Source organism: Galeopterus variegatus, unplaced genomic scaffold (assembly GCF_000696425.1).
Source record: "Galeopterus variegatus unplaced genomic scaffold, G_variegatus-3.0.2 Scaffold590, whole genome shotgun sequence".
In the NCBI taxonomy this organism is placed as follows: domain Eukaryota; kingdom Metazoa; phylum Chordata; class Mammalia; order Dermoptera; family Cynocephalidae; genus Galeopterus; species Galeopterus variegatus.
In genome coordinates, this window is record NW_007726701.1 from 538,590 (window position 1) to 554,021 (window position 15,432).

General features: G+C 35.5%; 1 protein-coding gene across 1 annotated transcript in view; it reads left to right on the top strand.

Moving 5' to 3' along the window:
- Positions 1-15,432, top strand: part of WAPAL (wings apart-like homolog (Drosophila)) — a 77,295-nt gene that overhangs the window by 20,134 nt on the left and 41,729 nt on the right. Inside the window, 2 exon segments of the mRNA XM_008570317.1 lie at positions 2,010-3,053; positions 5,669-5,787. Of these exon segments, the coding sequence (XP_008568539.1) occupies positions 2,010-3,053; positions 5,669-5,787 (1,163 nt within the window).

Genomic DNA, 15,432 nt, shown 5'->3' on the forward strand with positions numbered 1-15,432 from the left:
AAAAAAAAAAAAAAAAAAAAAAAAAAAAAAAAGTGGATAATAAAGTTTATTGTTCTCGTAAACTTTTTTTTTTTTTTTTTTTTTTTTTCCTTTTTGAGACCGGCTGCCCTGCACTCAGCCAGTGAGCGCACCGGCCATCCCTATATAGGATCCGAACCTGGTGCGGGAGTGCTGCTGCGCTCCCGGCGCCGCACTCTCCCGAATGCGCCACGGGCTCGGCCCTCATAAACTTATTTTTAATTCAGAAGGATGTTTATTGCATAAAATGATTAGAAACAGCCTGAATAAAGTTTGTGGTATTAAGACAGTGGAATGCTTTACAACTATAAAATAATTTAGTTAATATTTAGTGACATCTTATAGATTTTTACGTAGCTAAATATACCAAGTATTTACTAAGCATTCTGATAGGCATTTACTCCCAGTAATTCATTCAGTAACACTATAGACTAGGTTGAGTGGTTTTCCTGTTTGAACAGATGAGGTAATTGAAACTCTCAGAAAAACTCCCAAAGTTAGCGTTCTTTCCTGAGATCTACAGAGCTAGATTTAATCAGAGCAGTACGAGTCTCCAGACTCGGCAACCTTCAGTGTTCTTTCCATTTGCTACAAAGGCAGTAGAATTATTTCTTCAGGTTTGGTTTTAGACTTGTCCTTTTTTATACCCCTTTTAAGGTGTCACGTCAGAGTCAGCTTTTAATTTTTAGCTTTTCAGTATCTTAAGATTAGTGATTGTTGGCTCTGAGATTATGAAAACTATATAGTTCCTTGCATTTAGCTAGGAAATATCTAAGAATAAAACAGGTATACCTTGTTTATAAATTAGGTGCCTTCTTAAGGTAAGTACAAATCTTAAGTTTAAACCCATTGCATAGCATTAAAAATTATGCAGTGAATCCATCCATGTAAAGCATCCATCTCACCTGTATTTAATCATTTGTTAATTGAGATTTGTAAATAACTTTTCTTAAATGTAGGTGCATTTTCAAAAATTAGTAATTTTATTGTTTGGCACAGAGTAAACATTTTGCCAGTGTTTTTCTACCAATAAGTGCTGAGGGAATTAATCATAATACTAGTTTGAATCATATTTCTGTTTCTCTTTGGAAAGGTAAAAAAAAGAAAGTTTTCTGATGATAAAAATTTAAGGCAATAAAAATGAATTCCCTAAGTAAAAAATGAATAGGCAAGTTAAGATTTACGACAGGCTTATATGCATAAATAGGCACTGTAGACACATAAGTTCTGATGCTAGAACTACTGTTAAAAGTTCCTTGAGGTTAGGGCCGGGCCGGCCCGTAACTCACTTGGGAGAGTGTAGTGTTGATAACGCCAAGGCCAAGGGTTCAAATCCCTACATAGAGATGGCCGTTTAGCTCACTTGGGAGAGTGTGGTGGTGAGAATACCAAGTTAAGGGTTAAGATCCCCTTACTGGTCATCTTTAAAAAAAAAAAAAAAGTTCCTTGAGGTTATATGGCTTTTAGGATTAGAAGAAATAATGGAAGTAGCTAGAGAAACCTGATGCTGTGGACAGGTTTCTAGACAGAACTAGCATGTCTTAGTATGGGCAGCCCTAACCTAGATAAGTAAAAACACTGCTGGAAAGTTTTCATTAATTGTGTTAAACTGATTTAGGTTCTACTAAGTAATTTTTAATTTAAGCATCTTTATTTGAGAAGTCCATAATACTCCTGGGAAGGTATGGAGGAGTTATTTACATGTCATTCTGAATTGATTTAGTTGTTTAATATTGCTGAAATCTTGTGTGAGGAGTTTAGGGTGATAATTTTAAGGGACTTGGATACCTGGAGAAAGACATGAGAGCTATATACTGAAAAGGTAGGAGGGGAAATGTCTGATTTGTAAACATTAATTTCATTATAGTTTAAAATTATTGCAATTATTTCAAGATTAACTCTGTACTACTAATTAGCCAAATATCCCTGTTATTTGTTAACTTTGATGCCACTCATGTTTTTGTTCTTCTACTTATTTTTCATTTTTATAGATAAAGTGGAGAATTTTAGTGAAGAACGTGAAAAGAATATTCACCATATTCACAAAAATGCTGAAGACTGTACAAAGAAACCCAATGCCGAAACTACAGTGGCTTCTGGATTCAAAGCTGATGAAATCAAGGAAACAAATGATACTTGGAACTCCCAGTTTGGGAAAAGGTCAGAATCTCCATCAGAAATATCTCCAATCAAGGGATCTGTAAGAACTGGTTTGTATGAATGGGATAATGATTTTGAAGATATCAGATCAGAAGACTGTATTTTAAGTTTGGATAGTGATCCTCTGTTGGAGATAAAGGATGAGGATTTTAAAAATCGTTTGGAAAATCTAAATGAAGCCATTGAAGAAGACATTGTGCAAAGTGTTCTTAGGCCAAGCAACTGTAGGACGTACTGTAGGGCCAATAAAGCGAAATCCTCACAAGGAGCATCAAATTTTGATAAGCTAATGGATGACACCAGTCAGGCCTTAGCCAAAGCAAACAGTGAGTCAAGTAAAGATGGCCTGAATCAGGCAAAGAAAGGCGGTGTAAGTTGTGGGACCAGTTTTAGAGGGACGGTTGGACGGACTAGAGATTATACAGTTTTACATCCATCTTGCTTGTCAGTTTGTAATGTTACCATACAGGATACTATGGAACGCAGCATGGACGAATTCACTGCATCCACTCCTGCAGATTTGGGAGAAGCTGGCCGTCTCAGAAAAAAGGCAGATATTGCAACTTCTAAGACCACTACTAGATTTCGACCTAGTAATACTAAATCCAAAAAGGATGTTAAACTTGAATTTTTTGGTTTTGAAGATCATGATGAGACAGGAGGTGATGAAGGAGGTTCTGGCAGTTCTAATTACAAAATCAAATATTTTGGCTTTGATGATCTCAGTGAAAGTGAAGATGATGAAGATGATGACTCTCAAGTGGAAAGAAAGACAAGCAAAAAAAGAACTAAAACAGCCCCATCACCCTCCTTGCAGCCTCCCCCAGAAAGCAATGATAATTCCCAGGACAGTCAGTCTAGTACTAATAATGCAGGTAAGAATTTTTTTTTAATTATAGTGAGTACAGTTGTCCCCCTTTATCTGAGGTTTTGTTTTCCATGGTTTCGTTTACCCACAGTAACCTCAATCAGAAAATAGATGAGTACAGTACAATTGTGTGTGTGTATGTGTACATGTGTGTGACCATATTCACATAACTTTTATTACAGTATATTGTTATAATTGTTCTGTTTTATTATTATTGTTGTTAATCTTACTGTGCCTAATTTATAAATTAAACTTTGGGTATATATGTATGTATGGTATATATTAGGTATATATTGTATGTATAGTAAAAAAACATATCTAGGGTTCAGTACTCTCCGAGGTTTCAGTTATCCGTTAGGGGTCTATGGAACATACTCCCTGTGGGTAAGGAGGGACTACCGTAATATTTTTTCAGACTTAAATCAACAGCTGCTTAGTTTCTTCCTAGATACTCAATTTTTGCTTGTTACATTTGGTTTTTTTTTTTTTTTTTTTCCTTTTTGTCTTTTTTCGTGTCTGGCAACGGATCACAACCCTCAGTGTCGCACCCGTACCGGACCGGGACTGGCAACGGGATCGCAACCCTCAGTGTTGCTCCCACACCTCGCTCAGCCAGTGAGCGGGAACCGGTCTGTATGTGGGATCCTAACCCTCGGCGGGAGCGCCACCGCGCTGCCAAGCGGCGCACTGTAGCAGTGCGCCACCGGGCCGGCCCTGCTTGTTACATTTGATATTAATAGAAGTATCTATTTAGAACCACAAATTATCTTATCCAAAGGTATAGCATTTTACATGTTAATGATCAGGTCCCAAGTTGTAAGGAACCAGTCTGTAGATTGGGAAATCTTTTCATATTTGCGTTTTAATTTGACCATCAGCACTTGAGAATTTTAAAGTGGCAGGGATACCAAACATCTTGACATTTCAACTTTGAAAATCCAAGTGCAGTAGAGACATAAGGGTAGGTTTTGTACATTTAGAACTATATTGATAGTAGATGGTTGTAATGAGGAAAATACTAGAAAATTAAAATTGGTATAAACCTTTTGTAGTTGGCTCAAATAATAAACATTCAAAACATCCTCAAACCCTCTTATGCTAGTTTAATAAAAATGAAAAGTGCTAGGTAAGTATTTATTCACTCTTAACCATGAAAATTTAATTTGTCTCAAGATAGTTGGCCCAGTAATGACTAGAAGTCCTCAAGGAATTCAGTCTCCACTGTAAGAGACAAACAAAAGAAATAGGTTAGTGCTGCTATAATTAAGTCATTATGTGACAAGGGCTTTGTGAAGTGGCTTGAGTGAAGAAGAATATGTAAAAGCCTCTGGGATACAGGGTTCCTTAACCAAATATAGTTTTTCTGGATTGGTTTACTTGTTAAATAAAGCTTTTGTCCTGTTCTGTTGTAGAAGTGTTATGGTTAATTAGAATTATAATAGTATTCATAAATGTAATTCTCCTAGAGTATAAATCATACTTGAGAATACTTGCCATTTTACTTTATTTGGCCTAAAAATAGTTTTGCTAGGAATCATTCTTATCTTCAAAACCAGAATTACACAGGAGTAGCTCCTAGGGGGCTCACCACTCACTCCCCACTGCAAAAAAAAAAAAAAAAAAAAGAGTATGACAGTTCCGTGTTATCTTGAATCCCTTCTGGTGAACTGAAGTTTGCAGCAGCTTTACTAGTCACTGGAGATCTGGCCAGGCAGAATTGCTTTGCTTTTGCTTTCTTGAGAGGATGATAAGTAATGCTGTACAATACCTGAGCTCTTGTTCTGCTGCAATTACTTAGCTCTTAAATTAATCTGGATAACAAATTATCCTAATCTGTAATTGAAAATCTGTGGCTGAACTTTACATCTCAGGGTGATAAAACTTTTTAAACTTTAAAATGTGAAATTAGGCTTTTTTCCTGGAAACTTGAAGTTGATACTAAATAACACTTGAAAATTAGAGACCATTTGGTTGGAATTTGAGTCTTCATATAATGTGTCAAACGGCAGGCATTCTTAAGGGTTGGGAAAGAGGAAAATTTTTGTTTAGTTCAGAAAAAAATATAATCAAGTAGGAAGTAATCTAATTCTTTGGTTAGTTTTGTGTGAAGATTCATCATTAAACTACACTGTATTACCTCATTGCTTATCTTTTGCCAAGAATAGCTATCCTCTTTTCAGTTTTTTTAAATGTGGCCTTTGTAGATGCAAGCAGGCAGTCTTTGAAGGCCAACATAATTCAGTAGACTTAAAATCTAGAAAAATGTTAAAGGTAGATTTTTTTGTGTATATAAACTAGACTATACCAGTGTCAGTATTCACAGATATCCAGCAGTTATATGACCTATGAAGTAAGAAAATTATTCTGGAAAAGATTTGTTTTTGCCCTTTAGATAGAATGAATAGAGCACATACACAGCAACCAGGTTTATGATTTTCTCTTTGGGTAGGGACAAACGGGGTGATAATGGGAGAATGAGATTTTCTATTTTTGAAGTGTTTTGTCAACTTTGATGCTTTTATTCCTTTATTTTCTCCCTACAATGTGTTAAAAATCTTCATCGGTTGTCTGGTAGATAATTTGAAATATTTGTAAGCTGGCTAGTTTTGATTACCATTTCAGAAAACTTGGACTTTACAGAGGACTTGCCTGGCGTGCCTGAAAGTGTGAAGAAGCCCATAAATAAACAAGGAGATAAATCAAAGGAAAATACCAGAAAGATTTTTAGTGGCCCGAAACGGGTGAGTAAAGCACTATCAGTGATTTTTATTATTTATTTATTATTGGAGGGCTCAACTTTTAATAATTTTTTATTTGAAAGTTACTAGCAAACACCATAGCAAATGTCTTTCAAAGCATATAGGTAAGTCATTTTTTAAAGCATTGTAACCTTTTTTTTCTAAATTATGGAATTAATTTTTCTAGAATTAAATATTTAATTCTAAAATATTATTTTCTAATATTTATACATAATATTTATTATTTTAACCATTCTTAAGTATACAAGTCAGTGGCATTAAGGACTTTCACAATGTTATGTAATCATCACAATTATCTATACCCCAAACTTTTTCATCATCTTCAATAAAAACTCTGTACCCATTAAACAATAACTCCCTTCCCGCCTCTCCCCACCCCTGGTAAACACTGTTCTACTTTCTGTCTTTATGAATGTGCCTATTCTAAGTACCTCATATAAATGCAATCATACTGTATTTGTCCTGCTGTATCTGCCTTATTTCACTAAGCATGTTTCTAAGGTCCGTCCATGTTATAGCATATTTCATAATTTTATTTCTTTTTATGGCTGAATAATACCCCATTGTGGGTATATACCACATTTTGTTTATACAGTTATGGATAAACACTAGAGTTGATGGACACTTGGGTTCTTTCCACCTTTTGGCTGTTGTGATAATGCTTCTTTGAGCATTGGTATACAGATATCTGTATGGGTCCCCACTTTCATTTCTTTTGAATATGTACCTAGGAGTGGAATTGCTGGGTCATATGGTAGGTGTATTACTAAACTGTTCCACAGTGGCTGCACCATTTTACTTTCCCACCAGCAATGCATGAGGGTTCCAATTTCTCTATATCCTCACTAACACTTATTATTTTCTGTTTTTTTGATAATAACTATCCTAATTGGTTTGAAATGGTATCTCCTTGTAGTTTGATTTGCATTTCCCTACTGAGTAGTGCTGTTGAATGTCTTTTCATGTGTTTATTGGCCATTTGTACAAGGGTACTTCAGAAAGTTCATGGAAAAGTAGAATTAAAAGATAGTAGGAATCCTTCCATGAACTTCTTTGGAGAAATAAGAATATGTCTATTTAAGTCCTTTGTCCAGTTTTGAATTGGATTTTTTTGTTGTTGTTGTTGAGTTGTAGGAGTTCTTTATATAGTCTGGATGTTAATCCCTTATCAGATACACAGTTCACAAATTTTTTCTCCCATTCTGTTGGTTACCTTTTCTTTTTTCTTTTTTTTTTTTGATGGCTGTCTGGTACAGTGAACCCTAGACCTTGGTGTCGTCTGCACCATGTTCTAACCAACCAAGCTAACTGGTCAGCCCAGTCTTCACTTTCTTGATATTGTTCTTTGATGCAAAAAAGTTTTCAATTTTGATGAAGTCTAATTTATCTATTTTTTTCTTTTGTTGACTGTTTTGGGTGCCATATCCAAGAAATCATTGCCAAATCCAGTGTCATGTAGTTGTTCCCCTGTTTTCTTCTAAGAGTTTTATAGTTTTAGTTTTTTTTTTTTTTTTTTTTTTTTCCCCCTTTCCTTTTTGTCTTTTTTCGTGACCGGCAACGGATCACAACCCTCAGTGTCGCGCCCGTACCGGACCGGGACCGGCAACGGGATCGCAACCCTCGGTGTTGCGCCCGCCCCTCGCTCAGCCAGTGAGCGGCCGGTCTGTATGTGGGATCCGAACCCTCGGCGGGAGCGTCGCCGCGCTCCCAAGCGGGGCACTGTAGCAGTGTGCCACCGGGCTGGCCCTAGTTTTAGGTTTTATCTTTAGCTTTTTGATCCATTTTGAGTTAATTTTTGTATATGTTGTAAGGTTAAGGTCCAACTTTATACTTATGCGTTATATAAGTCATTTAATACGGTCAGGTATAGGTATTGAGAATAATTTGCTTGACTATCTTTTTGTAAAAAATTAATTTCTTAAATAGCTTGTTACAGTGCTTTGTTATTGAAAATTATAGTTAGAGGTTGTCAATGACCTTTTATTCTTTTAGATTGAATTGCTTGTAAGCAACCAAAGAATGACTGTGTTCATTTTTTACTGGCCTTATATATATTTTTTTCTCCTTTTGCCTATGTTAAAGAGCCCATTGGTGATCTTTTCAAAGTAATTATGCTATACTTTTGCACTCCCAGATGCTTAGGTGAGGCTTTTAATTTCTATAAAATTGTGTATGGCGTATGTTAATTTCCAGAGCAACATTTATCAATTTTTTTTTTTTTTTTGGTCTCAGGACCATTTTATACTCTTAAAATATTTAAGTACACCAAAGAGCTTTTAATTATATGGGTTCTATCAATATGTATCAGATCAGAAATGAAAACAAATTTCACTTATGTTTATTCATAGTTCTGTTAAAGTAATAAACCCTTTGCATGCTAATGTAACATTTTTATGAAAAATTATTTTCAAAACCAAAAAACTAGTGAGAAGAGTAGCATTGTTTTACCTTTTTAAAAATCTCTTTAAAGGCTGGCTTAAAGAAAGCCAGCTGAATTCTCATATCTTTTTTTGCATTCATTATGTTTTATTATGCTCTGTTTGTTGAAATATATGAAGAAAATTCAACCTCACATAGATACTTAGTTGTATTTTAAAAAGTGTTTTCAGGTAATTCTGGATGTTTTACTTTGGTAGTACACCAAAACTCAACAAGTGGAAGTTTTCATCTAAAGATTTGTTGCACCTTGGAATCTAATACCATGCCAGTGAAGCTTTTCATAATTTTGTATTACATTTTGTTACTGTCTCACAATTTGAATGGGTCTTTAACCCATGCATACTTTGTAACATCGTACATTGATCATTTGGAAAATACTGGTTATATCGAGTTATACAAATCTTTCAAATGGTGAAACATTTCACTTTAAGGTATCAAATGATCACGTTAATACAATATCATTGCCAAACTCATCAGAAAAGTTTCTAAGTATCAGGAAGCTATCAAGTTCACAGTGGTAGAAATAAGTTCTCCAGAACTTGTTTAAGGAAAACAACTGGCAACAACAGATTTGCTTTGTTTTTCAGAAAATATGTGCCAAATACCCAAGTTTGAATAAGCATAGTTTGTCAGTCTTTCACGTAAAGGAGTTCTGCTTACACCTCAAACAGTGATTTTTTTTTTCTTGACACAACCACCATACTTTGTATGCAGAAGTGTCTTATGCATTCTTGTTCTGTCACACAGAATGTTAGTGTATTCAGGGGTCGAGATTTAGTAAAGTAAATAATTTTACTCCATTAAGGGCTTTAAGTGAAACTGGCATTTTATTTTTTAGCTGCATAGTATGTGGCATTGAAGAATATGGTACTAGTACATTTGGGGGCCCTACCTTGATACATACTAAGGCACGAGTGATTTTACCCACACCGTTCCTACATGTGTTAACACAGTGAAAAAGGCAAATAACATCTTATTGTAATTATGAAAGTGGTGTTTTGACTTTGTAGGCATCCTGAAAGAGGTTTGTGGGTCCCTAGGGGTCCATGGGCTACACTTTGATTTATAGCATTTATTGCTGATTTATAGCATTCTACTTTATTCTTCCCCTTCTCAACATTTTATTATGAAAAAGTTTTAATATACATAAAGTGTGAAAGAGCAGTACAATGAATATCCATATTTCTCTGCCTAGATTGATTTCCAGTTAACATTTTGCTATTTTGCGTATACAATATATATTTATTATATTAAAAACGTATATGCTATCTTATTTTGAAAGTAAGCTGTAGGTAGCATGCATTTCTTAAGAAAAAAGACAATCTCATACCTAACTGTGGTTATAAGATTACAACACTTAGGTAAGTGAATAGTAATTCTTTGATATAATCTGATGTCCAGTCCATATTCAGTTTTTTCCAGCTATCTTCAAAATGTCTTTTAGTGTGTTGTTTTCCAAACCATAATCATTTAGTTGTTATGCATCTTTGAGTTTCAAGTAGTCCCCTCAGTTTTTTTTTAAATTCCCTTTGCCATTAATTTTTTTTAAGAGCCCAGGATATATTTGTATTATAGAATGTTCCACATTCAGAATTTATCTGATTATTTCCCTTTGATGTCATTTAATTTGGTACTCTACTATATTAAAGTAATATAGTGTCGTAGGACACTGGAAGTTAAGTCTAGAAGCTTGGTTAGATTCAGGCTGAACTTTTTTTTTTTTGGCAAGAATACTTCAATAGTGATATAGGGTATGTTGCTTTACATGATAAGCTACGTAACACCTGATTATTTCCAGTCTTAATATTGTTTGGCCACCTAGTTAAGGTTGTACCAGTTCACTCCAAAATAAAGATTCCCTTTTTCTTTTTATAACTTAATTATTCACTAAGCTCTAGGGTGCTAGTCTGGCACCATGTGAATATTGTGAATATCCTGTTCCCCAGTGTTGTCTAACTTCATCATTTTACCTTCATTGTTGAGCTTTCCCTACATCATTTGTTACACTGAGAATTGCAGAATGGTTAGTTTTCTAGTTGTTATTTCTTCCATATATAATAGCTGGAATTCTGTAAAGAGGAGCTTTCATATCCCCCCCCCCCCCTTTCTTCTTCTCTTTTCCCTTGTCATCACTATAGACTCAATAGCATTTTTACTTATTGACATTATGCTAAGTGAAATAAGCCAGACAAAGAAAGAATATTACTGTGTGATTTCACTTACATATCAAATCTAAAGAAAAGTTGAATACAAAGAAATAGTAGAATGCTGGTTACAGGGGTGGGGAGGAGGAGGAAATGGGGCGATGTTCATCAGAGGGTACAAACTTGCGGTTGTATGAGACAGATAAGTCTGTAGATCTAATGTGCAGCAGGAGAACTATGGTTAATCATATTATAATGTATTTTGAAAATTTGCTAAGAGTAGATTTTAGGTTCTCTTAGCACATTTAAAAAAATTATCCATGGAAGGTGATGAATATGTTAATTTGCTTACCTGTAGTAATCATTTCACTCTGTGTGTCAAAAATCATCTTGTATACCTTAAATGTATACATTAAGAATAATTTTTACTTATTAAATGTGTTACAGTAGATTTGGCTTTTTTTTAATGTTAATATTTTAGATTTGGCCAGTGTCAACCATTTCAAGCTGTCTCTTGTATTCTTTTGATATAATCCTATCAACTTTGAGCACTTCCCTTGCTTTCTGCACAATAATGATGACCCAGGCTCATCTTGTGCTTTATCTGTCTCAGTCACAGAATCAGCCATTTCTCCACGGACCCTTGGTTCTTTTTGTGGAGATTAGTAACTTAGAAACCTGGATCTGAGTGCTGGATGTTTTTGTTACTTCTAGGTCTTTCACTGGGCAGAGCTGAGAAACAGGTTGAAAAATAAACTATGAGTTCACATTGATAGTTTCATTTCAAATTTAAGATTTCAGAATTTTGTTCTTAGCTTACTTGCTTTATCCTATAGCATATGTTAATATCAAAATAATAATACCAATATTACTATGAATGATAAATATACTGAGTGAAGTTTAAGATTTCTTTGCAGTTCTCTTTGTCATTAGATTATATTTCACCAAGGATGAAGAGTCTTAGTAATGTGTTCAAAAGTTTCTTGAAATAATTTTTATTTTGTCAGTTTATGTTAATTTAATGTTTAGTTGAGTCCATTCATACTAATTTGTGTTCAGTTTTTTTAAACTTAATATTGGAGTGTTTTTTTGCTACTAATGTAGCCTAGAAGGCAGCTGTGTATATGCACTTGACCTGATTACAAAGGGATCTATCTGGCCTAAAGTAAATCAGGTCATGGCAACTGAGTCGACGGCAGACCTCTTTACTGTTGGTGGACACAATGTGATAGTGTCAGAGGAAAATTAAGAAAATTATTGCTAATTTATTTATTTTATTTATTTTATTTTTTTTGTCTTTTTTTGTCTTTTTTCCGTGTCCGGCAACGGATCGCAACCCTCAGTGTTGCCCCCGTACCGGACCGGGGACCGGCAACGGGATCGCAAGCCTCGGCGTTGCTCCCGCGCCTCGCTCAGCCAGTGAGCGGGAGCCGGTCTGTATGTGGGATCCGAACCCTCGGACGGGAGCGCCGCCGCGCTTCCCAAGCGGGGCACTATCCAGTGCGCCACCGGGCCGGCCCTCATAAAACTAAAAGAACTATGGGATTTAACTCATTTGAAAGATGTAATATGGGTGAAGCCCTGTCTTAACATAGTAGTCCTAACATTTTATTCCCTGAAGATGCTTAAGTAAATGTCACAGATTTGTTTTATATATGAGAAATAAGGATTCATGGAAAGCTTCAAGAAAAGATTCAAGGAAATTTTACACAAGTTAACTTCCCAAGTACCCAGAGACAAAAGAAAGAGAGGGGATAGATAGACAGGTATAGGAAATATTCTCAGCAGTCATTCCAGTATCTGGTATATTAGAAACACACTCATGTAGCTGATAGGCCAGTGGGAGTATGTGGGTTTTCCGGAATTGGTTCTCAAATCTGATTATATTTAAAGGCACCAATGATCTCATTTCTAAGTGGTAAAGAGGTAGTCCATGGCTTGTAGTGGCAAGAGTTTTCCTCCTTCCCTGTTAGGGTTTCTCAACTTGAGCACCATTGACATTTTGGACTGAATTCTTGGTTCTAGGGAGTGCCCTGTACATTGGAGGATTTTCAGCATCCCTATCCTCTATCCAGTAGATGCCAGTAGCACTCCCTCTTGCTCAGTTGTTACAACCAAATGATGTCTTCAGATATTGCCAAATGTCCCCTGGGTGGTGAAATGCACTCACCTTCCATTGATATGTTTAAAAGTAACTTTAGACATGTTGCCCATTACTCCGAAGTACCTCAATTTATGCTTTCTAAAAATGAGTACTTTCCTATATAACCACAGAATAAATACCCTTCAAAACCAGGGAGTTAACATTTATGTAATACAGTCTAAATCCACAGATCCCAGAGCCTGCCTGTGGCTCACTTGGCAGAGTGTGGTGCTGATAGTACCAAGGCCACGGGTTCGGATCCCTGTATAGGGATGGCTGGTTCGCTCACTTGGGAAAGCGTGGTGCTGACACCAACCAAGGGTTAAGATCCCCTTACTGGTCATCTTTAAAATAGCAAACAAACAAACAAACAAACAAACAAATAAATCCACAGATCCCATTCACATTTCAACACTTGTTCCAGTAATGTTCTTTATAGCAAAATGAATAAACCATACATACCTCCATGTCTCCTAAACAAAGAGTCCGTGATCCATTCCAGAATCATGTTTTATATTTAGTGTTCACAAGTCTGTGCTCTCCTTCAATCTGGTACAGTATCTGTGTTTCCTGGACTTTTCGTGGCCTTGACATCTCTGAAAAGTTAAGGCCAGTTATCTTGTAGAATGTTCCTCAGTTTGTTTTTTTCTGATGCTTCTTCGTGATTAGATGTAGATTATTCATTCTTGGTGGAAATACCACAGAGGAGATGCTATGTTCTTACTGCATTATATCAGGTGATACACAATATCAGTTTGTACTACTACTCTATATGTTACCTGATCACTTGGTTAAGATGGTGTCTATCAGTTTCCTCAACTTTCCTCATCAAACTTTCACCCATAAAGTTTCACTCATAAAACTTTTCACTAGTTTTAGCCTTGATTTTTGCCTGAATCAGTTTTTACTGTGATGGTTGCCAAATGTGATTTCCTAAATACAGCATTGTTAAATACATTATTAAATTCCTAAATTCAGTTATTAGTAGTTGGCCTTCTATTGCAAGGTAGATCTTTTCTTCCCTTCCATGTTTGTAAGAATGTATGTATGTATTTATATATTTATTTGTTCCTTCATTTATGTCCGTACGAATGTGAATTTCTGCTTTATTCAGTCACTTGTTACTGTTATTTATTTAAATAATAGTTCTATCATTATTTTGATACTCAGACTTTATTAGATTTGGTTGGTGGTTGTTCCTTCAAGCTGGCTTTTAACATGTCCCACCATTTTGCATTTTCTTACTTAACTGACACCTAAGATGTTTGAGGCTCATCCTATGCTTTTCCAGTCCTGGACTCAGCCATTTCTCCAAGGATTCCTGTTTCCATTTAATGGTTGATAGTATTTATAAACAAAGATCCGATCACTAGATATGTTTATTTCTTCTGAGGTGTCATTGCTTGTAGGCCCTCTTTGAGTAGGTGGAGCTAGGAAACATCTAAAAATATGCATATACTCTTACACACAGACACATACCTATTTCTTAGTCATTTTATGCATATTGAGAACCATGAGTTCACACTACTACTTATAGTTGTAGTCTAGCACTATGTTTTTTCTAGTCTTTTCATTTCTCATATTTTATTTTCCTTGACTGAGAATTCTGGTTCCCATTATCCTCAACACGTTTGCTTATTTGCTCAATCCTCATGTACGTAATCGATTTCTTGACCACACATTCTCCTAAACTTAGTGCACTAAAGTGGTCCAGCCAAGAGTTTCCCTCTTACTTATCCCCACCTCATGTTAGAAAACTTGCCATTTGTATATAGAGAAAGGTTGTTTATGTCAGGAATGTGGGCTGGCTGGAGGAATACATGCAGCAGAAAGATAATAAGGAGGGTGAAGAAAACTTCTGGTAAGAACATAGTTCAAATGATGACTATGAGACAAGTTATTACTTGCTAGTGAGAAAAGTAAATATATGATTTGAGAGGTTGAGTTAGAACATATATGGATTTAAGTACCTATTGTTTCTGGGAAAGGTTTTCTTGATCATTTGGCAGATATAGTGCTTTGTTGTTGAAATGCTGTCCTTTTTATTATTTCAGGCTACTGTTTCTCCCTACATTCTATTATTTGCAACTGTTAGATATGTGCTGATATATTTACGTCATTTCTTCTGCCTGCCCTGTTCATGGTTTGATTTCTGCATTGCCATTCAGCTGCCGTCTTCCCTGCTCATAAAGTATTTTCTATATAATCAGCCTAACTAATAACTTTCAGTGCTTGGAGGGTTGTGTTTTACATGGGATGTGGGCCATCTTGTTTTGCACTTAAAACTGTTGCTGGGTCATTGATGAAACTAGCCATAATGTCAGTCTCAGTTTAAATTCTCAAATATTTATACCTTTACTTTCATGATTTCCCTTTGGTTTAATGCTGGGCCCATCTGGCACTGTCTTTTTTCTGACTCTTTAAGGAACATTCTGAACTTAATTTATCATCTGTCGTTCAATATGCCACTGGATAGTGGGCTTCTGGGCAATTGAATTAAAATTTATTTATCACTGTAAATTACGGTTATATATTTAGTTGTATTAGAACATTCTGTTGCATAAAGCTGCAGTTTTAAAGTTGAGTCTAGATTTATGGTTTTATAAATGTATTTTTTTGTTTATAAAATGAGTTTATATAGGTTGTCAACTTAAAAGCAGAATGCTACAATTGAACAGACTTTAAAGGACAAGAACTCCCACATCTTACCCAAGAACAAATGTTCCTTCCACATAGTATCTTCCTTTAGCAGTTAGAACCCACTCTCATAAAGCAGCTTATTTTTTGTAAAATGATTTTACCCAGTGTTACCCTTGTTCTATGTGTGGGGATTCACTGACCATCTTGGGATCCAGTCATCAGGATGGTATTGTGAGGTTCACTATCTTCTCAAGGACTAGA